Here is a 24930-nt window from a genome sequence, read left to right on the forward strand (position 1 = left end):
CCAACCTATCATTCAGTTTCAACTTGCCTGTACCTTAGAGACTGCTTTGTAGTTTCTGACTTTCTATGAAGTTATTTGTAATTGAAGTATAACTCGGAAGTTTTGTTTGTTTTTCTTTATCTATATCAACGATATGTATATAAAAACGATAAAATAACTTTTATTGAAAGTTATAATACAGCACAATCATCATCATTACAGCCTATACAGTCCAGTGTTGGACATAGGACTCCACAAGTTTACGTCAAAAATAACGTGAACTCATGTGTTATGCCCATAGTCACCACGCTGGGCAGGCGGGTTGGTGACCGCAGTACTGGCTTTGTCGCACCAAAGACGCTGCTGCCCGTCTTCGGCCTGTGTATTTCAAAGCCAGCAGTTGGATGTCTATCCCGCCATCGGTCGGCTTCTTAAGTTCCAAGATGGTTGTGGAACCTTGTTATCCCTTAGTCGCCTCTTACGACACCCACGGGAAGACAAGGGGTGGCTAAATTCTTTAGTGCCGTAGCCACACAGCACAAGATATAATTTAATTCTAATCACATTTACATTTAACTTAACGTTTAACTTTGTTCACAATTACTTAAAACACGAGCAATATTAAGTTCAAGTTTCCTTATTACGTTTGCTAGCGGTTTTTTGCTTCAGCAAATAAAGATTAAATTGGTGCACAGTAGTCAGTCGAAGCGCAATTGAAAAAGTCGTAAAGTCGAAATTAAAGAACCGTAGTTGATGCAAAAGTTACCACTAACTTTAGTCGTCAGTCTATTTTCTGCATCAAGAATTGTTAGCGCGCGTTCGGATAACAATTAATTTATTTCAAGGTTGATTCAACTCCTTTATGTCTCTTCATTTAATTTATCAATTTCGGAAAAAAAATTAAACATATAGATATTTTTTTTTATTTTTTTATTATTTAGTGCATTATTTTAAACAAAAGAAACAAAGACCAAATTCCTCAAATGCTGTTATTTCCCATCAATCTCTTTTGCTCAATTGTGTTTGCTGGCAAACGAAAAAAAAACAACTTTAATTACATCAACAAGTAATACAACGTACGTACATGCAAACCTACCCAGTGAAAAGTAACATACTTAAAAAATACAATCGAATTGAGAATCTCCTTCTTTTTTGAAGTCCGTTAAAAGCTGCCTCACTCAGAGACGACTTCATTCCTGTAACCGTTATTTAATAATAATAATAATATTTTGTATCGAACAAACTTAATAATTACTACATTAAATACACACCGCGCGATAAAAAGTAATGTTTGCTAGCGGTTCATAAACACATAACACAAAAGCTTCTTTACCTACTTAGTAGAAGGATGCGGAGTGTAATTAACCACGCTACTTCATTGCGGAGTTGCGGATATACTCGTACATTCATGTAAAACCTAATTTTCGTCTAAATCATGCAAATTTCGGAAGACGAGATTATTTGTATAATATTTTATAAACGTCTTTATATATTATTTTAGTACGCGATATAAATGTTTCACAACCTCCGGTATCTTATACAATTCATCAATAAAATCAAACACAATCGCTTAGTAAGCTTGACAAAAGTTAATAACCGCAGAACCGCAGTTGTTACCACAACGGCTAAAGATACTATACATACATATACATCTTTAACAGTATATTATAAACAATTACTCTAAAACTTACTAAACTCTTAGAAATGTTTTAAATCATTATGAAAAATAAAAATTACTTGTAAGAAAAATAACACTCAACTTTTGATCATCGGGAAAATGTTAAGGTAAATATTCAATTGATATTGATTTAAACACTCCTTACACAGCGCTACGAACAGTAAAATAAGAATAAAAGAGATAAACGAATAAATTTAGCTCAATCTTAAAAAGAAATGTAAATTTAAATTAAATTGTTTTTATGATGATATCAAATCGTCGATGTTTAAAGAGGAATTTGGGTCACGTCTCATGGATTACGTCTTATTTCCCGCCTCGCTTTTTCTTCATTTGGAGCTAATCCCGGCTTCGGAGTTTCGACTTCGCCTCAGCCTGAGATCCTCGCGTAGCGTCTCATAAATTTCAAGGTTAAAGATTATTTAACTTATTTTATTAAGTTTTTATATAAACAATATTGTTAAACTCGAATAAATTTGATAATTGTAAATCGACTCGTACACTTGGTATACCAGAAACCACAACGCATAGAAACCGCTTACACGCAGACTCACTTCTTATAATAATGAGTACGGAATCAGTTTTAGTAGTTCAATGTTGAATATGTACGTACATTTTCCGATTTTTTTTGCAGTATTCTAAATATAGTTGTTTAGTTTAGAGTTTAGTTGTTTTTATACAAACACTATAAAAATTAATGTATAAAAATGTAGGCTATGTTATGTATACAAATATAGAACGTCGAAATCTACCCGATGAGAATGTCGTCGTATCTCATAGTAAGCTTGGCGGACTAAGCTGCAAAAAGGGACTGATTTGCATAGGACAATAACAAATTAAAAGACAACGTATCTCTGATCTGAATTACCTCTTCGCGGTTAAGGCGGATAGCGGCCCAATTACGAGTAGATCTTCTGCTTTTAAAGAAATTATTTTAATTTCATAAAAAGAAACATTATACTAGTAAATAATTAGTCCTTACATACCAAATATTTAAACTAAATTTGTACAGAAAAGTGAAAATAAGAAATGACCCCGAATGAACCTGTAAATTAATTCAGAGAAACTAGGTGAGAAGTGAAAACTTTTTTCTACAAAACTTATCCTGATATTAACGGTAACAAAAAAAAAAACGCCTACATTCATTCTAGCGTCAAAAGCTTTGAAAGAATGACTCAAAAATGACGTCGCTCCTTCTCAACGTCTTATAAACAATCAATCACTCGATCAATCAAACTGCACTCTTTACGCATACACATATAACATTTTAAAATAATAATAATAATTAAACTAAAATGATTTTTGGATTATCGGATGACGGGACTTTATACTATACTAACTATAAAAAATTTTAGAAAATGATGTTAATTAACTGTTTTAAAAGGAAATGATATCGAGAGTTGTCTCCACAAAATAAATTCATAGTTATGCTTGCCTCGAACGGAAATCAATTGTCTCATTGCATAAAAAACGACTCCTTCCTTTGATACGCACTGCTGAGATTCGTAACGCCAGCCAGCCTTTTTCGCTTTATATAATATGGAAATAAAATATACTTGCGTATTCTACGCTGTAGCCATCGAAATATACATAACGATCTAAGATAAAATAATATTTGTTACATTGTGTTTATATGTGTGTGTGCGCGCGTGTGTTGTATATGTAAAAGACGACAAAACTAAAAACGTATTTCATATTATGATATAATCACGTAATATATTAATCCACTTACACACGAAATTCTCCAGAAACCTCGTAATTTCAGGATATGATTAGTATTCTCGTGTAACAAATTACGGCTAGTTGTATTTTAGTGCTAAAATGTTATCCGACATTCCTGGACCGCCAGAATCCTACTAAAATGCAATTAAAGCTGGGCATCGTGCTGGGTTCGTATGTGACAAGATAAGTATTATTAAAATTTATTTAGAGTATACAGATTCATACACGTATATTCTCGTACAAAAAAGTTACGTAACGTTTTAGTAAACTATGTTTCTTCCAATATTTAGACGCCTAAATTTACTTAGTGGTTGTTTGTAAAGGGCAGAATTCTAATATGATTTGGGTATTGGTTTTAGAAGTAAACAAATAAAGTAAATACCTCCTTTGTTTTCACCTTTGATCAACTTTGAATATCCATCCCCTAACATCAATTTAACTTTGTTTGTGTGTATCTCCTTCATTCATTGAATAATTGTGGATACACCCATTCATATGGAAACTTAAACAAAGTCTGTCTTCTGGGATTCTATTTTATCACACCATTTTTCGTCCTTTTTAATAAAAATATTATTAAATTCGAAAGAAAATACATTGCTAGAAAGTTTACTTTCAATTTATCTATATTTCTTGATTAATTTACTTTACATTATGCTGCCCCTGCTTACAAAGTTTGTTCTGCCTAAAATTAATTTTAAAATTGAATTCTATTCGATTACTACAAGAAGCCATTCCAAAGGAAAACAGTAAACCGTACTAGAATACAGCTACTCCTTGTTTACCTTATTAAATAACTACTTTTTTTACATATTTAAAATGGATGAAGCTGTTTTATTAATATTTTATTTATAAATGTTGCAGGAAAAATCGATATAAATAAAATTGTGTTTTATACTTGTTAACGTCTGAATTATTCAATATTATAATTTAAAATGTGCATTACGTTAGTTTTAAGTTTCTATCAGTTTACAATTTTCGGGTCAATATATTTTATTTATTGTTACTACAATATTACTAAACTCACGACGTAATAAAAATATAACTTAGACTTTAGAATATAAAACTATACTGTTGTATAATTTTAGTAAAACTTATAATTATATTGTTAAAACTTGTATACTGTCTAACTTCTACAATTAAGGCTTAATTCAGAATCTCAAAAGCTGTAGAATTTAATTTTAAATTACGTGAAGGACTGTTTACATGGGATGAAAGTAATGGTCGCCTTGAGCGTTATATTTAAACAAAAATAATGATGTGAAAGTTACATCTACACAAATATAAGTTGAGTCAGTAGTTTAAGCGTGCAATCGAAAATATTAGTATAAAAACAAAACTTCCCTCATCGTGATGAAGACAAACTTTTTCTTGTGACTTTGCTCGGGTGGACTCATATTTGCCCTGTTTCTTTCCTAATATAATGAAAACATGTTTCGTTACTTTTACTACTACAAACTTTTTGTTTATTAAGAAACTATACATCATTCTCTCTTAATAACTAGAGCGCTGAGATAGAGCTTATGTTCGCATGTTTACATACGATCTAGCATTAAATAATTCACAAACATACAAAAATATATAAACTCTAGTTCATGACCTATAAATCACTCGGCTGTATAAGAAAACTGCGTGACAAACTCATTTTTTAGAAAAACGTTCTGAGAAATGTATACCTACATGTCTGCGGTGGAACAGCATGACGGGTTGCGCTCCAAACGTTTTACAGCAAACGCAAAAGCAACAGTTAAAATGCAGCTACTATACAGTATATTTTAGTACCTACTTTATTTAAATTGACAAAGCTGTACACTCTTGTTCTCACTTTAAACTGATACATGGACTAGCTTAGGCACTTTCGCACACTCACTCACACACACACTAACATACATACACTTAAACTCACACATACACTAACTAACCCACATATACTTGATTTCTTATTCAGCATCTCATGCTTTATTACTTTTGTAAGATTGTATCTGTTGTAAATATGTCTATCCCTTCTTATAGAACTTGTGCCAAAATTATATATTGTAGCATAGGGGAGGTTGGCTGATCATCCTTAACACAGTTTATATCTATAATCCTTATAGGATAATCAGTCTGAACTGCATTTTTTTTGTGTAATTAAACTTCTACATAAGTGAATTTTTGTAATTGTTACAATTTGCTTAAAATGTTTATTTTTAAATAAAGTTATTATTATTTTATTTTTATGAAGTGTTAAAATAAAATATATACTATTTCTATAGTTTCTAGTGAAATCGCAACTTAAAGAGACTGACTTTTATTCAATCGCCTTAAAGGACATTATGTTGGAAACTCTCATATTTAGTAACTACTTAATGATTTTATTTATATAGGTATATAAATTAACTACTTAATGATTTTATATATGTGTGTGATTTACATAATGAATTTGATCATTTGACGATAGCAAAATGGTTTTGACTAAGGTATGGTAGAGTTTGTGAAGTTAGGACTTGTATAGTTAAGGCATGTAGTGATAGAAACTTGGCTCTACAACAGATCTGATAACGTTTTGTCAGAACGAGCCATATGGTGTCGTCTTGTCAACATTTTACATGAACATCTTTTGGGATATTATATTTACAATGAAAATAGATTTAAACTTTAGTAAAATAAAAACAGGTCAATAGTGATACCACGAGGAACGTAACATTTACTTAAGAAAACAAAAATATAAATAATGATGTCTTACACTCAACACACCCATCAGCTATCAGCTGAATCACTGCGCAGAAGCGTCGTCATAACTAAAATGTCCTAAATGTAGCTTTATACTCGTAATAATTACTCAATATCTCCATGAACCAAGGCCGTTAAACACGACTAATAGTTAGTAACTTTCTTAGATTTATTACTTACTCGATCAAACTTAAAATAAATCACAAGATTGTGATACATTCACATATTATGTGAAAAATAAATAAAAATAACTAGAGGCAATACGGTGACGCTACAATATGATCTACACATACCCGCCGGCTAATAGGCGTCTCATAAAGGGCGAACAAAGTGCTTTATGCAAAATCAGTTTTGTAAAACTTAAAACACACAAGTGTTATAGAGCGTAATCAATTACATTCAAAGTCATATATTTAATATAATAAAAGTCTCCATAATTTTTATTTAAGTTTCAGTCTTCAAAATATGTCGTTTAAGCTAGCTAAAATAAGAGCGTGAATGTCAAATATATTGTAATATTAGTACAATATATAAAAGCGAATATATGGGTGTCGTTTTTGAGAAAAATACAAAAAAAAAGGATTAATGGCTTTCACATTATATTGCCGCACAAACTGGGTTCGCTTATTTCTACCCTAAGCGATTTTTCATGAGCTATACCGCGTTAATGTGTACAAACGCTCTTGGCTTCGGCGGCATACTATACTCTTTAGCAGGAAATAAATTATGCTCACAGTTGCTACCGAGCGGGAGATCGTTACAGAATTCGTCTAGAGATAATTCCGTTATATTCGTTTCAGTTTTAAACGGGACTATAAGTTGCTTTTATATTATACAGCGAGGGAGGTAATATTCCAAACAGCGGGAAATACGTATCTACTTATTTTTATAAAAAGGAAAAATGTTTAGGTAAGGATTTTCTACAATATTTTCTTCACTAAGTGAGTAGGCACTTCTTGAATAAACTCATACTCATAAAAATATTAGCTACAAACATATTGGTATTCTATTCAAACGAAACATTCAGTTTAATGAAACGTATGTGCTATTTGTAACAACACTATATTAAACTCTGTATAAAATCATAATTATTACTAGATGTATATAATCAATATTGTTCCTTCAACTAATATTTCATTTCTATTACATGTAAATTGATATGGACTGTCCATTTCATTCTCTATTATTTATATTCTCTATTATTTAACTGTGTCTTCAAAGCATTTTTTTCAAATATGTCGATTTTAAACTCACCTTGTTTTGCACCTAGATCCTCAACATCGACTGACCGAAAGTCTACGACTATGAAGGAATTCCTTAGAGTTGGCTATGCAGGAAAATTATTTAGCCAAGAACTCCTCGAGTTAGGGCCAATAGGGCAAATGACTCCACCCAGGCTGAGACTGATGTCGAACCTGCAAGACCATGCTTTAAACGCTTAAAAATATGGCAGCATATGGTGGCACAGGCGGTTTGCAGGGACGTTTACTTTGAAACGATTTTTGCAGTCTCAATGTAAATACATTGAATTATGCAAAATAAATTTAGGACTGTTAATGAAATATATATGTTATCTATGTAACTAGTTAACGTGAATGGCCTACAAAACAAAATAAAATAAAAATTAAGCACTAACATTAATAAATTACTCTACTTTAAATATAGAAAGTTAGTCTTCCAGTGACATGAAAGCAATTATGTAATTTTTTCTATCCAGTTTCTGTAAACCAGCCGTCAATAACACATACATCATTATATTATCGTAATAACGAGATACACTGCGCTGAGGTTATCTTACAAGTAAGTATGTCTGTTACGTCAAAATTGACATTTTGCTCTTAGAATTTGTTGTATTCACTATTTCACAATAGTAATATTAATTTGATTAAATGTAGGCGATTCTATTTTACTTATATTCTCTTTTTTTATTATTTCACTCTTAACCTACTTAATATTAAAAATTATGTATATAATCTTTTGTAGAATATAATGTAACTATATAATCTATAATGTAACTTTGATTTTGAACAACTCGTGGCAAACTAATGAAAATTAAAAATTGTAGAATTCTTGGGAGGAAAATCGCTTCTCCTTAATAGAGATAGCTCAGCTACCTAGCTAGGAGAAGTAAAGATCATACTTAGTAATTACTTTCAAATTACACCTAGAAAATGATTGTTCCTTTTTTGTTATTAGTTACTTGAATATGTTGTGTAAATACGGAAATAAATAAATAAAACTTATATTCTCTTGCCCGCTTAAATACTATTATCAATCACTTAAGTGATATTTATAATCAATTTTATATAAATTATTTAGGCAGATATATAATTAATTTTTAGCCAATGAAATGCACTTCGGTTTATTGCATTCCTATGACCGCGTAAGATTGCATTCCTAAAACATCTCAAATGGGAAAGAGTAGTAAATAGAGTTAAGTCCGGAAACAAATAGTCAATACTATTATTTATATAACAATGACTATTCATAAAACGTATTAAAATTTTCACTCGGCTAACAATACCTAAATTTAATTAACTCGACGTTTATTTTTGTATTATTGACTTAAATAATGAAAAACAGGAACAAAGTAACCCGAAAATTAAATTAACATGAAGAATACCTTTCCAAGAACATAATTTATAGAAACAAAGAACAAAATCTCTGTCTGTATTAACTGGCTTGGCGGATAAAACTCCAGCTCTTTTAGTTTCTAGATAACTTGTTTACTCAGCAATGTCCCATTTAAAGTTTGACATAGAACTTTTATCAAGCAATTCTTTTTACTTAATTTTTTACATAATTTAAATAAATAAAGATTCTAAAGTCTTTTATAAAACTATACTTACCTTATAACAAAGTTGTGATCGCTTGAGTAGTTTTTTCTGTTTTTTTTTTTTTTTTTTTTGTTGATAAATACGAATTATCGGAGAATTTTAGAAATGAAAGCAACAGAAAATAAAAAAAATATATATTTTATAGTTTTGTTTGTTTTTGTCAGGAGTCATCGGGATATCATGTCAAATCTGCTTGGGAACCAGTTTTTACATTTATGAACGTTTTATATTAAAGGTGACAAACAATCAACTGATGGTAAGTGGTTACCGTAGCCTATGGATGCCTGCAAAAAAGGGTCAATTTCTTGGGGGGGGTCTCTTTATTCTTCTGTGTGGTCGAGGCACTTTCCCAAATTTTTTTTCGGATATTTCCTGATACGCCATATCTCAATGAAGCTTTCCATAAAAATCTATTGTAGGTTTCATTTTTCTATTCATCCGTAACCAAAGGGCAAAAACGGAACCCTATTACTAAGACTTCGCTGTGTGTCCATCCTTCTGTCTGTCACCAGGCTGTATCTCAAGAACGGCGATAGTTGCGGCGTAGTGTAACGGCTAGACTGTTGAAATTTTCACAAATTATGGAAGTATTTCTGTTGCCGGTATAACAACAAATCTCTCTCCCCATCAGGCTCCAACAAACGCCATTTTTTTGCCCTTTTTTGCTCGACATCAATAATGGCAACAGGTAGGCCCTTGAAATATTCATAAAATACTCAGTTGTATTTTTACTTTAATAATAAATAATAAAATTAAAATAAAATGAATATTTAAGTGGGGCTCCCACACAAAAAAGAGATTTTTGCCTATTTTTGCTTGATATCAATAAATTGTACTGTTGTTTACCTAGTCAATGGTTCGGAACCCTTCGTGCGCGAGTCCGACTCGCACTTGGTCGATTTTTATAAACCTTTTAAAAGTGAAGTTATTAATCTGTAGACAATGTAGTGAAATAGCAAAAAAACATATTGTCCACCACACATGATATAATATTGTCTCTATGTAATAAAATTGTATGGTTGATTCTCAGTAAAATAAAATACAGGAGTATTTTTTTTTTTGTTTTTTAACATAAATAAATACAATTTAACTTTTGTATTAAAGTTATATGAAAAAAAGACATTCAAATATTAATTACAACAATACCCGAAGTTCTGCAGAAATATGTCCTACTAAAACAAAGAGCAACACGGAGGGGAGTAGCCATGTACAGACGTTCCCCTCTGTCAAGGTATAAGGCCAAATGGCCATATGCATACAATAAAACTAGTTGCAGCCGCACTGATTACTAGACTAAATCTAGTTGCGCGATTGAATCAACGTCCTTCAAAAAATGCCAAATTGTTCTGTTTTTTGCTGCAAAAAAAGATCTGCCACGTCAAATTTACTAAAACATGGCGTTACCTTTCATACGTAACTATTTTTCAATCACATTATTACTTGTATACCTCTTTTAAACCTTTTTTAAACTTAAAAATTACAAATATTATCGGTCGTGTTGACTCGATTTGTTTACCAACACAGGCCGCTCGCCCTCATACAATATGCGGATCGGTCGAGCGACTGATCGGAGTCTATTTCCGAGAAGTCACTGTTGCCGAGCGATAATGTTGTTACCGGTTTGTTTGTAGATAGTTATCGATAAAAACGGCAAAGGCAAAAGAGGAGACAGACATTTTTGAGATTTTGATTTATTTAAAATATTATATCGCTATCTTTTTTTAATAAACATAGTTGTATAATAAAATTGCATTAAATTAAATATAATACAGTACTCATGAGTATTAACACATTTTACTAGAATTCCTTAATGTGAACTTCGACCATAATGTTTTATATAAAAATTTGGCAGGTTTTCTAAAAATCCAAATTTAGGGGATACATGGAAAAAAATTGTAATAGCAGATTAACCTGGACGCCCACAAAAAATAGTGTAATTTGTTCAGATCATATCAATACCACTAACTTTCCAAGTGTTGGCGAACAATATAAGGATTAGTCCAGGGCACCAAACCAACACTAACGCCACACTGTTTTTGTCCCGTAAGTTTTTTTTGTCCCATGTACAAGGTAATGAAGATATGGTTCACCTTAGTCATAGTAGTGAAATGAAGCTTAGATTTACCAACTTTGAAAATTAACAATGTCCATCCTTACAGAGTCATCAACAAATCATTCAATCTAGCAGATGACAAGCTATCATCTTATGATGCCATTAGTGCTACGCTCCCTATTCCTGATTCATTGACATCACCGTGTACATGATGAACTCCTCAAAATGTGGGTTATCTTTAAATCGTTTATTGTAGACTGGCATTGTTTGGCACAACAACGTTGCACCAAACGTATTGTGACATAATTATAATAGTTAGACATATGCTGTCGCGACACTTTTTAACCGACATCCAAAAAGGGAGCAGGTTCTCAATTCGACTGTATTTTTTATGTATGTTACTTCAGAACTTTTGACTGGGTGGACCGATTTTGATGATTTTTAATTTAATAGAAAGCTGATATTTATATGTGGTTGCGTATAAATTTCATCGAGATCTGATAATAAATTTTTGAGTAACCTTTTGATAACGCGTATATATTACGTTTATTGTATTACATATTAATGTAATTGAAGTCGGTTTTTTTTTTCGTTTGCGAGCAAATACAATTATTGTAGATAATGATGTGTTTTATAAAGTCTTACTACATTATATATTTCTGTTATCATTAGTTTTTGCAGCGCACGCAATGTAAGGAATTTTTTAGGTTATTTTCTTATCCCTTGGGTTACATTATTGGAGTTTTAGTAAGGATCCCTAATATTTTTGAAAATATAGTGTAACCTATGTCGCTCAGGGATAGTGTAGTTTCTCAACGGTGAAATAATTTTTTGAATCGGTCCAGTAGTTTTGGAGCCTATTCAATGCTAACAAACAAACAATCAAATCTTTACTCTTTATAATCGTTTATTTTACATGAAGATGTTTGATTTGTAGTATATAATAAATTAAGTCTATTTTTATAATAACTACTACCTTTGTATCACTTTAAAAACCTTATTTCTCTAACCGAGTACTTGAATTTGTCGATAATGCATATCGACAGTTGTTACAACCATGGCTGTACGCAACTTGTCAGTGTAGTTGCGGCGTGTCATTATACTGTAATGACACAAAATGTATCTATGTGTGTGTGAAAAATGTAAGTGTGACTTTAATTTAGTATGTGTGAGTTTCGTAGTGACAGAGGATTATTTTTGTGTGGGAATTAGATAAAGTGTGCATGTGTGTAATTTCCCCCCGCAAAAAATAACAGACAGTTTTGTATCGGTAACAAACGCAATGGCTACTCCCCTCCGTGTTGCTCTGTGTACTAAAATTATAAATACTACAAATGTTTTAGATTCTGGATGTTTGATACTCTTTCACGAAAAACTACTCGATTAAAAAAATTATAATGAAGTTTGGTGGTTGGATTGTACCGTTGCGCTGGCGGTTGCGGGTTCGATCCCCGCACATGACAAACATTTGTATTGGTCATACAGGTGTTTGCTGTGGTCTGGGTGTTTGTGCAGTTCTTGTGGGTCTCCCGACCGTGCCTCAGAGAGCACGTTTAGCCATCGGTCCCGGTTGTTATCATGTACACCTGATAGCGATCGTTACTCATAGTAGGGTATAGGGTACTATATATCCGCCAACCCGCATTGGAGCAACGTGGTGGATTAAGCTCTGATCCTTCTCCTACATGGGGAAAGAGGCCTATGTCCAGTAGTGGGATGTTACAGATTGAAGCGTATAATGAAGTTTGGTACGTAGACAACCGGAGATCGAAAATTACGCGAGTGATAGCATGAGCCGCAGCTAGTTTCACTACAAAAATATCCTAAGAAATGTTTATCCTTCTCCACCTCACGCCCAAAGTATAATATATTAATGAATTTTCTAATAGTTACGTGGACAGAATAATATTACTGAATGTATCATATGTAATATTTTGCTTTATAAATAAACAAACAAAATTAATTTATTAAACAACAAAACTAACTAGAGGAATAAATTTATTTTAAAAATTAACGTACGATTGCACCGAATTAGAAAGCTATTTTTTTTGTGTTTGTTATTGTCAGGTACGAAAGAAAACTAAAAAAAACTTTTTTTATGAAAAATAAATGTCATTTTGAAGTTTACCAGATTAGGTAGTTTATAAGAACGGACATACATAGTTACGATTTACTTATATAACAGACTAACATAATATGTATGTTATGAATAGGAAGGAAACCTAAGTTTAGTACAAACTGAACCTTTTAATTATAAAGTTTAATCTTACAATCTCATTTTACAATCTTATCTTTTAATCTTATCTACCTTAATTACCTAAAAATAATCTATTTAAAGTTTGTGCACCAAAAATAATCCAATCTTTGCGATTATAAGGTATAAAATAGATCACAGCAAAAATACACGATACTTGAAATAGATTTTTCTCCTTGAGCTACACTCTATTGGTATTAATCGATAGATTTGAGGATATTAATACTTTTCCAATACATTGAACCTCCTTCAGGGAAGTACCGCAGGTACTGAGAACACACAAAGAATATTAATGTTCGCTGAACATTGATGTTGACCCTGTTAAACAATTTGATAAGTTTTTTCCGCTTACGCACAGTTTAGTGACAAACAGGTTTTAAGTGACCAACGCTGATGGAATGAGTTAATCAGTCCTCCAACGTACTTGTTTGAGATCATATGTACACACTAACTCTAACAATGAAGACTGTGTCACTCCTATTTATCGTTCTTGCGTCCTGCGTTTGCTTTAGCTATTGTAAAGATCTTATTGTGGGAACGAGTTTTAACCATAGATTGATATGGCAGGAAAAGGCGGAGTACAACGCTATCCCGCTTAAAAAACGAGTCAAGGAAGTATTCTTTGCTGATCCCGGACAACAAAAAATAATGGTAACTAACTATTTTAACATTAATAAATCGAATAACAATTATATCTTAACAAAATTATTTAAAACAAAAAAAATACTAATTGAAGTTAATTCAAAATAACAAATAACTTATTATCTTATACTATTAAACGAGCAATTATTGTATATATAGAATCTGAATCTCAGAAACGGCTTGGTTTAAATCCACGATCGATTATTATTTTTTCTAATTGCACTCGTTATTTTTCATTTAATAATGTATGTAAAATCGTAAAATATTATTTATATTTTATCATTATTATTATTATTTATTTATTTTTTTGATTTTTTATATTTATTTATATTTTTTGTCATTGTCGGTAAAAAAAATATTATTCATATTTTATAAATATGTAATTCGTATTTAAATATGATAACCAAAAAACGGGATTTACTAAAAATACCGAGCTAAGCTCGGTCACCCAGGTGCTATCATTTATTAATAACCAATAGTTAGTGCCACACTTAGATTATTATTTATTTTATAAAATCTGCAATATCAGACGGTGACCTCAATAGTTATTACTTTTTACAAATGATTGTCAATTGTTTTGTTTCTTGAACACGTTTTACGGAATACATAAGGAAAACAATGTTTATAAAATTGATTTCTTGTATGTTTGCAATAAAAATCGTGTTACACATTCATTATATGATACTTGTTTATGACGCAATTGTTGTAATATGTATCACCGTGTACATGTTGAAGACTAGCTGATGACCTCGTATATTTTTCCTCGGGATGTGGATCAAGATCGTAATTTAATTAAGATTCATTTATAGATAGACTATTTACATTTTATATTTTGCTTGCAGTGCATATGTTTTCGAAAACAGCCAAGGTCAAGGTAGTCGATCAGGTATATGTTAAGGACAAAAGTATACAACTTTAGTTTACGTAAACATATCAATTTCAAATTAATTATTACGAATTGAATATCTTTATACCATATTAAATAAAGTTTAGTTAGATTAAAATATTTATTGTTTACTATATTTTCTTTTAGGTAATTTGTTTTTTTAAGGGTTCCGTACCTCAAAAGGGAAAAACGGAACCCTTATAGGATCACTTTTTTGTCCCTCTGTCTGTAAAGACCCTTTTTCTCAGAAATGCGTGAAGGCGTCAAACTGAAATTTATATCAAGTACTTGAGTCTACTGTCCCTTAGAGCTGTGAAAAAATCAAACTTGTAAGCCAACGGAATCAATAGATACAGCCGTTTATGCTGCAAAATTTCGACACTCGCAAGGGAATCAAAACTACAGGGTACTTTCTGTGAACTCAAAATCTAAAAATTTGATACGAAGCAACGTCTTACAGCACAGATAAAGGAAAAATTGCGAAAAGCATAAATTTTTAGTTACATCATATAACAAAAATATTTTTAATAATTTTGTTTGTACGGAACCCTCGGTGCACGAGTCCGCACGCACTTAGCAGTTTTTTTCTAATTTTCTTTAATACAAACCTTGTCCTGTGAATAACTTAAACAAAAGTTGAGAATTATGTATTGCTTTAAATCAAATAGAACATGTTACCTAAATTGATTGGTAGAAATACATTCCCAAAATATGTATGTCTAAAAACTAAATAATAGGTACCTACATATATTCATAAATCGTCCGTTTTTGATACAAAAAATCGACAGACGTTTTATTAATTACGCTGAAATAAATGACCGAAACTGTATTTATATTGAATGTACAGTGATTAAATTAGAACCTTTGAACGCAATCTCAGTCAAATTTAATTTTATAATCAGTGAATCAAAATATCAAAATGTGAATGATTTTATTTTCTATCACAAAAATCAACATGAAATCGGACAATAAAGTCTAAGGATTTTTACGTGTGAGAAATCAATATTATCCCAATCGGTTTCTTAATTTACTACTGATAATTCCAAAGGTGGAAAATACTCTTTCTACAGATGCTGAAGGAACTTTCCTCTTCACTAAATGTATTTTTCTGTGACACCCAGCACTCTACTGGTGTCACGTTTTTTTCACTTCTTCAGCGAAAATCACGCTTTTCAATATGCAAAAATATAATTTGTACGATTTTATTTTTGTGTTACCCACACATTAGGAAATTCTAAACATTCCACCTTCCACCACCGCCACGTTCGCTTAGACCGAATATAAAATCATCGTATCTAAAATTTCGATCTAGCGGATACGTCGTTCCATAGCTTAATTGGCTAGAGCACCGACACGGTCAGTCGGAGATGCAGGTTCGATCCCCGCTGGAACGGTCAATTTTTGATATGATATTAAAAAATGCAAAAATATAGTTATGTCCTTTAGTGAAACTGTTGCGAGAATTGTATGGAGAGACGCTGACACTTCGATAATTTAATATTATTGTCAAAAACGTAATAACTCCGCTTTTAGAATTGACACCTGTACTATAAGATTTTAGTTAGATCTCCACAACTACTCACGCAGCATATTTTACATGATTTCATGCAGACAAATAGACAAAATCTCGTCGAACTTTCTAGTTGCTTCGGCTTCTTCTGCTCTCATAAGGCACAGAAGTAGGCTGGTTACAATTTTATGACACATGTAGATAATGGGTTGATTTTAAAATAATCTATGATATAATATAACTCTATTTGATAAACCTACCAAGTCAGGACAGACTTACACCACGGACGATCAAAAATATTAATTCGATATAAGTATATACCAGATAGCGTCTTCGGTGCGACAAAGCTAGCCCTGCGGTCACCAACCCGCCCAGCGTGGTGACTGGGCAACACACATTAGTTCACGCCATTTTTGGCGCGAACTTGTGGAGACCTATGTCCAACAGTGGACTGCGATAGGCTGAATTGATATACCAGATACCTAAACAGAGAATTACTTAGTACTAATGGTACTTATAATTAGAGCAGCAACAAACAACTTTTTTTAAATAACTCGTTGACATATCAAATACATTTCGCCTGCAGGAACCTTTGAGGTTAATTTGAAATTATAATATTCTAGCTTTCACCCGCGGCTTCGCTCGCATAGAACTTTTTTAAATAAAAAGTGTCCTTTGTTGCTTCTGATACCTCCAAAAATGTGTGTACAAAGATTCATGATGATCGGTTAAGTAGTTTTTGCGTGAAAGCGTAACAAACAAACTTACATTCACATATATAATTAGTAGGGATTCACATCGTATTAAAATATTAAAAATGTTCCAATGAGTTCTATAAGAGATAGGTTAAATAAATCTACTTATAAATTTCAAAATTTCAATCAAACTTTAGTTTTCATCATACTAGGTCAAGTTTTGAACTGTATTCTCGTACTAATTATCGCCCTTAACTTTACTACAGGAACTTTAGAAACTTTGATATAATATTTATTAAGAAAATAGATTGGTTGCTACGAAATTTACTTGATATAAAAGACACAGATTAGTTAACCTTTACTTAAACTTTATTTTCAGGGTATCATTGCAAGAGACTTAGACCATACCGATGCCATTGCTACCATCACTGCCGGTGGAGTCGGCGAGTCGTACGCAAACATTCGATTAAAAAGCGACAGAGGATCTGGTCTGAACTACCAAATCGAAATTTACGTATAAAATAACTGTATAATAATAGATGTGAGAAAATACTAACTATTTAACTTAGCTTTTTCCACATTAAATTATCTTCAATTTAAACATGAAACATATTTTTTAAAAGTAAGCCAAAAAATATGTAAGGGTATATTTGTAAGAAAACATAATATATAAATAAAAAATGTCAATTTAAAACGTGTCAATATTTATCATATTTAACTATTACCATAAACTAACTGACCCATCAGATATTTTTCTGGTTTCCAAACTGTAAAACACATGAAGTTTAAAAAGTTAGTTAAAATTTCTAAAATTATCTAATTGTCTTCAATTTTTTTTTTATATTTGAGGAGGTTTTCAATTCGACTGTTTCTTTGGGTATGTTAGTTACCTCGCAACTTTTTGCAAGGTAGGTGTACCGATTTTGATATAATTTATTTTTATTTGAAAGCAAATGCTTGTCATGTAGGTCCATTTAAATGAAAGCGAGATCTGATGAATAGTTTTTCAATTGTCCCTAAGAATGCGTATTTAATTGACTTCGATTGCCTTCGTTGATGATGTTATCATTTTACTACATGCCGATGTAAATTTAAGTCGTTTTTTTTTTTGTTTGAAAACAAACAATTATTTTGTTCCTGAAGCATGTTTCCGAAACTAGTAGAAAACAATAATATCTATATATTAATAACAAAATAAAAAAGACGTATAGAATCGGTAAACTCTCAAGTTGTGGCGTAATTACGGGAAATAGGGATTAGATTTTATATAGCTATAATATTGGAAACATATATTGTAACTAATCATTGACTTTGATAATATAATAAAGGGCTATATTTGGATACTCTTACTAATCTGAATGTAACCTTTTGTAATCAATCACCTTCAAAATCATCAAATAAAATATAATCCAGTTTAGTACCTACTGTATACTAATAACATAATACCGATATGTCTCTAGAAGTAATTTATCTATCAGAGAGCCTGTTTCTCACAGAAAGTTACTCATGCTTATTTTATAAGGAGTACTATTTCTGTCTATCTACCAGACAGGAAGCCGCCAGTTTGTTTATTACGATACACCGGTATCGCAACTAAGATGGACCGGGATATGGACTGAATTTCGCCACAAAATAATATTTAAATCTTACTAAAACGAGTAAATAAATATATATTTTTTTGAACTTGGTACTATTTTTTTTCTCATATTAGGTATATATTCATATATTTGATCAAATAGAAAAAGTGTTTACAATTTCCTTTAATATGATATTTCTAAACAGTACAAAAGGTAGCGATTTCAATAAAAGAAATAAGCTACTAAAAGAGATTAGTTAGATTAACTAAAACTAAGTCATGCTCATTACCTGGCAAACCACAAAAGTTGAAATGAAACTACGAACAACATTTAGTTGTTTGTCATCTTATAGTTTTTCTTCGATTGCGACTTACGTGACTTATAATTATCACAAATGTACTAATAACACGTTAAGTAATATTGCATAATTTAATATTATATTAATATAATGCATATTTTAAGATCAATTATTTTTATTACGTATTGTTCTGAATATGTTCATTTTTTTATGTATATATATTTTTTCGGAGACGATGCGGAAACATTGATCTTGAAACTCGAAGATATGCGATATATTGATTTTACAATTTTTATGCAATTTATATTATACATACAATCTTACTTTGTGCAAATCAAATGTATTATGTTTAAATATAAATTATTTTTAAATAAAAAATATATTTATTTTTATATTCAAAAATATTGTATTTAATATAAGGCACAGACGCATATCCCTATATATATAACCTATCATTTTGTAAAAAAAAACAAGAAACTGGTATTGTTGAAAGTTGGCTGATACAAATTGCTTTAAATTGCAAAACGAATACGAGTAATATATCACACTAACCTATGACTTATGAGTTCTACGTAAAGAAATCTGATAACTAATACGGTTTCATAAGCGCAATTAAGTCATTAAGTATATTAGTAACACTTCTCAGTAGCACTAAAGAACTCATGTTTTATTGATCAGGCGAACTCACCTTACGTAAATTTTAATTAAAACGATGCGAGTATTAGAGAGAGCTATGGAATAAAGTTGTACACAATAAATTAATAATAAGAATGACTAGTGCTTATCAAATAATAAATACAGTAGCTTCAGCTTTCGGAAAACTATTTTTTTTTATCGTAAACTATTTATTTATATGACAAGGTCTGCAAACAAGCGGCCCACATGATGGTAAGCGGTTAAAGTAGTCCAGACGCAAAATCAGAAGCATAGCAAGCATGTTGCTGACCCCGCCCCCGACCCTCCCAGGAGCACCAAGGGAACATAACACTTTATGAGAGCAGTATTATTTAGCTGTGATATTCGTAAGGACGAGGTTCTTCCCCAGACGGGTTGCTCCAAATTTTGAGTTAGATATACCCTGGTGTCCCTTTTTGTCAAATCGTTCGCTCGCTGGAGAAGCTTCTTCAAGCTCGCGCCAATTCAGTTACCCGCAATCCTAAACCAGACTCTGCCGGTGATTTTACGAAGAAGTGACAAAATTGATTGAAAGGACTAAAAAAAATCTGAATAATGTTTCCTATAGTAAGTAAATCGATATATGTACGTAAAATAAAACTTTTTCACAAATTTTAAATGTTAAATATTGTTTCGATATCATTTGTGTTTGAGTGCATCGAAGTAAATACATATCGTTTCGTAACACAAATATAATTGGATAGTATACAAATATCCACCAGCTCACAACAGTAGTCGGACTAGACTTAATAGTTCCGTGAATACACTATAGAACTGTTATCATAAACAAATAATTACAAAACATTAATAATATCACGATATTAACACAACAATTATTATTGTAATTTTCGATAGTATTATATGAACACAGTCATGTTAAATGCTATTAAACTAAAAGATTTGACTTGAAATGTCAATACTCTTTTAATTCTCCTTAGTTCTATATAGGTATATGTATTTTTCTATAGTGTTGTTCTATATTGTTGAATTTATCTCGCGTCAGCTAGGTAGATTCTGTAAAATAACTATAATAACGAAGATTGTAAGAGGATAAAACATTTTACGTTTAACCTTAAAATATCATTTCTTTTATTGTTCTGTTTTTTCTCAACAAACTTTGGGCAATGCAAACACTGTATTCTCGTTCAAAATATAAATCATAATCCCTCAGTCTTCCTTTATTTTACAAATAAGTTATTCCTAGATATTGCGTGATGTGTGATTATTTATTAGCAAACTCAGTCAAGGTTAATGGTACCAGCTCATTGATTTGGTTATAAATGAAAACTTCTAGTTAAATCTGTTGTAGGCTTTATGCAGCTTTTCTATTTCGAACACGTGTCAATAAATAAGGACGAGGAACATGCTAATCCTGAATATTGCATGTACTTGTAGTTATTCTAATATCTTCTTCAGATTTTGTCGTTTTTTCTGGTGTTTTGGTACGCTTAATACATCAATTTTCTTCAAAATACTTGAAATTCTCTCGTTCAGCTATGAAAACTTACGGATTGATTCATAAATATTAACTACTGTGTGTGTGTAAAAAATCTGCACTGGAAGCCTGAATTAAACATTTACTTTGTTAATACTTTCAGAAGTTATATTTATTGAAAACATATAAATAAAAGTCCAAAATATATGTATTGGATGTAATTATTAAAAATAAACACATTTATATTATTTTTCTTGAAAATTCTTTAAAATTTGGTAATTAATTGGTGACGGCACTTCTCTATAATTCTTTCATGTACTGGTTAGTTAATACTGATAGGTGTTTGGATTTCACGTACTTTAAAGTGGAATAAAATGATTCACATAGATACGTAAATATACATTTGTACATAATTAAGGAAATGAAATATTTTGGATTTTATTAATTTTAATTTTTAAAATTTCCAAACTAAGTAAATACGCTATAAATCTAGCTACAAGTTTTTATATCATAAATAAATGACGATATGTGTTGATAGTAAAAGTTTATTTTATTCTTTTAGCGGATTTAAAGTAAAAGCTTGCTTTTGACGTGACGACGTCTAATAAATTGATGAACGCCGGCTGCATGCACGAAAAAGGATGACTTATTGTCCCATTACGCTCATTGTACGCTTGCGCTGCATCTATCTCTCTTCCACTCGATTAGCCTATGCGTCCGAAAAGATGTTTTGTTATGACGTTGTCACGTTAAATTATCGCCCGTAAACTAACTTTTACAGACAATCAACTTTTTATACTTTTTATTTACTAACAATAAGACAAAATAAAATTAGAGCCAAATTGCCACCCCTAAAATTTGCTGCCCTTTGATCTAATCTACTCATCCTACTGGTAAATCGGCGACTACTAGGACTACTTCTTGTATTTCGACAGTTAGCTTTGTTATACATTATTAGATTTATTAAGTCATTGGCTATCGAGCTAAAAAAATACTTATGGTGTCTTTAAAAAAATGATAATACAGAACAATCTAGTATTGGTCAACTTATCTGTAATTACCAGCTTAGTAAATTAATCCTGAGAACTTAAAAACTGCATACTTAGCTCATAATATGATGATGTACTGCCAGTTTGAATGAATAAAAATCTGGCCGATTCTATTAAATTCTGAGAACAAGACTAGCGTATCGCTGATATAGTGATAGAGATTAATCTGAACATGTGCGTGTTGATTGTAACGATTGTATTAAAGTTTTTACTAATTACTACTAATGGGAACGTAGTTTGCTCAACTTAGGTGGGGCTTTTACTGAGGTAGAGCACAGCATGATATTTCCTGCTCAAAATATGGAGCAGCCCGACTGGGCTAGCACCTTGACCTTACAGAAGATCACAGCTAAATAATACTTCTTTTAAGCAGAGTTGTGTTCCTGTTGGTGAATAAGGTGACCAGAGCTCCTGGGGGGAATTGGGGATTGGGTTAGCAACGTACTTACGATGCTTCTGGTATTATAGGAGCCTATAGGCTACGAAATCGCTTACTATCAGGTGAGTCGTACGCTTGTTTGCCGGCCTAGTTGTATAATAAAAATTGTGGTGAATTTGCCCTTTCATGTGCCGCCCGGGACCATGCCCCTCCCCCACTCTACGTTCAACGAAGCGTACGAGCAAATCCCCAAACATAATGCGGTTGGTTTCAATATCCGATACATGGGCAATCAACCAAATTTAACCTATTAATTCGGTTTATATACCTAGTACTAATCAGAGTGTTAATTAAAGCTGTAGCTGTACACTGATATATAAGTAACCTGATATTTAATATTAAAGGAATAAAATTTATGATATAAAATGCAAAAGAATATTTGTAACTGTATCTATTGTATTGCATTGCACGATGATGTCATCGTGTATATTTAAAATTAAAAAAAAAACAAAAAAACATATCCATGTATAAAGCATGTAAATTACTTAATTTATTACTTACTTCTAAGTCCAAAAGAAAAAAAGTTTACGTAAGATTAGCAAATTTCATATTTTATGAAATTAAAATACTTTTCGTAAATTTCTTATTAGTGAAAGCAATTAGTGAAGGTAAAAAATTAGATGTCTGGTTTACGGACGATAGTTTAACGTGACAACGTCATAACAAAACATCTCCTTGGACGCATAGGCAATCGAGTGGAAGAGAGATAGATGCGACGCAAGCGTACAATGAGCGTAACGGGATAATGAGAGTAACGGGACAATAAGCGTAACGGTACAATGAGTCATCCTTTTTCGTACATGCAGCCGGCATTACTCGATTTCTTGGTCGTTGTCATGTCAAAAGTGGTGTCTCGCTTTCCATTGTAAGTAAATATATTTCTTATCTATACTTAGAACATAGACAAAATCTTTCAGTTAAAAAATAATATAAAAGACATAAAATTCAAAAGTGTACGAATAAACCTTAAGATACAAAATCTTGACCTAAAAGTAAAAGAATCGAACAAAGATGAAAAGAAATAATCTCCTCAAAAGGATACTTCAATAATCTTAACTGTTTTAAGAATCACGTTCAGGGAAAAGAAAAATGCTCTGATCTTTATTTGTTAAATTTAATGCTTATCGGAATATTCTATCATATCTTGGTATAGATTTTGTTTTCGTAAAAAATTTCATTATTGTGATATGAAATTCAAACAAAAAAAAAAGCTATTACTATATACACTACTCGCGTAGTTTCTTGAAAGAATGACAGAAAGTTCTCAATAAGCTCAATATTTCCGTCAAATTTTCCGTCGTTTCGTACATTTTAAAAACAGAAAAACGATTAGTGCTTATAACGACACTGTGTACGGCTCGAGCAAAACTCATAATGGATAGCAGCCGTCTTCAGATCGCTACTTTCAACTGTAGGAGTGTTAAGCGCTCCGTAGATGATGTCAGGAGCCTGTGTAGGACGTGTGGTGTGGTATGTCTCCAGGAAACCTGGCTACTGCCACATGATATTCCATACCTCGGAACTCTAGACGGTGGCTTTGGGTACACAGCGACATCAGCAGTGGATACGTCTGTGAATATTTTACGAGGTCGTGCACACGGGGGTGTCGCAATTTTATATAGATACAGTGCGTTTCAAGAAGTGTCAGTGATACAATGTGATAACCCACGTATTTGTGCTATTAAGATTAGATTGTGTGAGAGACCGATTTTAATAATTTGTGTTTCATCATTACAGCCTATACAGTCCACTGCTGGACATAGGCCTCCACAAGTTTACGCCAAAAATAACGTGAACTCATGTGTTTTGCCCATAGTCACCACGCTGGGCAGGCGGGTTGGTGACCGCAGTACTGGCTTTGTCGCACCGAAGACGCTGCTGCCCGTCTTCGGCCTGTGTATTTCAAAGCCAGCAGTTGGATGGTTATCCCGCCATCGGTCGGCTTCTTAAGTTCCAAGGTGGTTGTGGAACCTTGTTATCCCTTAGTCGCCTCTTACGACACCCACGGGAAGAGAGGGGGTGGCTAAATTCTTTAGTGCCGTAGCCACACAGCACAAATAATTTGTGTTTACATGCCTACAAATTCTGATGATAATCTGGACGAATTTATAAATTGTTTAAGTGTAATTAATGCCATTATTGACGAGCAGGGAATTGAATCGGTGTTTATAATGGGCGATTTCAATGCGGATCCGGGTAAGTTGTTTTATAATGAACTTACGAATATTTGTAACGAACAACAGTGGTCATGTTTGGACGTAGATATACTAGGTTTGGATTCGAATACGTTCACTTATATAAGTGACGTGCACGGAACTACTAGTTTGTTAGATCATTGTTGTTAAACAATGATCTAACTTACTCGGCTAAGCAATCTGTGATAAATGTAGACATTAAATATGACACTCGGTGGTCTGATCACTATCCACTTGTTATAACATGTAACTTAATATCACTTACCCCTACTGTTTTACCGGACATTGAACATATTAATA

At 32.0% G+C, this 24930-nt stretch overlaps 1 protein-coding gene across 1 annotated transcript; it reads left to right on the forward strand.

Moving 5' to 3' along the window:
• The first annotated feature begins 13592 nt into the window (after positions 1-13592).
• Positions 13593-18999, forward strand: LOC123655649 (probable salivary secreted peptide). The gene is made up of 2 exons (XM_045591410.1): positions 13593-13880; positions 17342-18999. The coding sequence occupies exons 1-2, from the start codon at positions 13668-13670 to the stop codon at positions 17480-17482; spliced, it is 354 nt and encodes a 117-aa protein (XP_045447366.1). The 5' UTR covers positions 13593-13667; the 3' UTR covers positions 17483-18999.
• Positions 19000-24930: the final 5931 nt, after the last annotated feature.

Source organism: Melitaea cinxia, chromosome 8 (genome assembly GCF_905220565.1).
Source record: "Melitaea cinxia chromosome 8, ilMelCinx1.1, whole genome shotgun sequence".
Classification (NCBI taxonomy): domain Eukaryota; kingdom Metazoa; phylum Arthropoda; class Insecta; order Lepidoptera; family Nymphalidae; genus Melitaea; species Melitaea cinxia.

Bases quoted from the DNA above. Each gene is read 5' to 3' on its own strand.
- LOC123655649 (XM_045591410.1), top strand. From the start codon at position 13,668: ATGTACACACTAACTCTAACAATGAAGACTGTGTCACTCCTATTTATC. The intron at 13,881-17,341 runs GTAACTAACTAT...CTTTATTTTCAG, and splicing joins CCGGACAACAAAAAATAATG to GGTATCATTGCAAGAGACTT.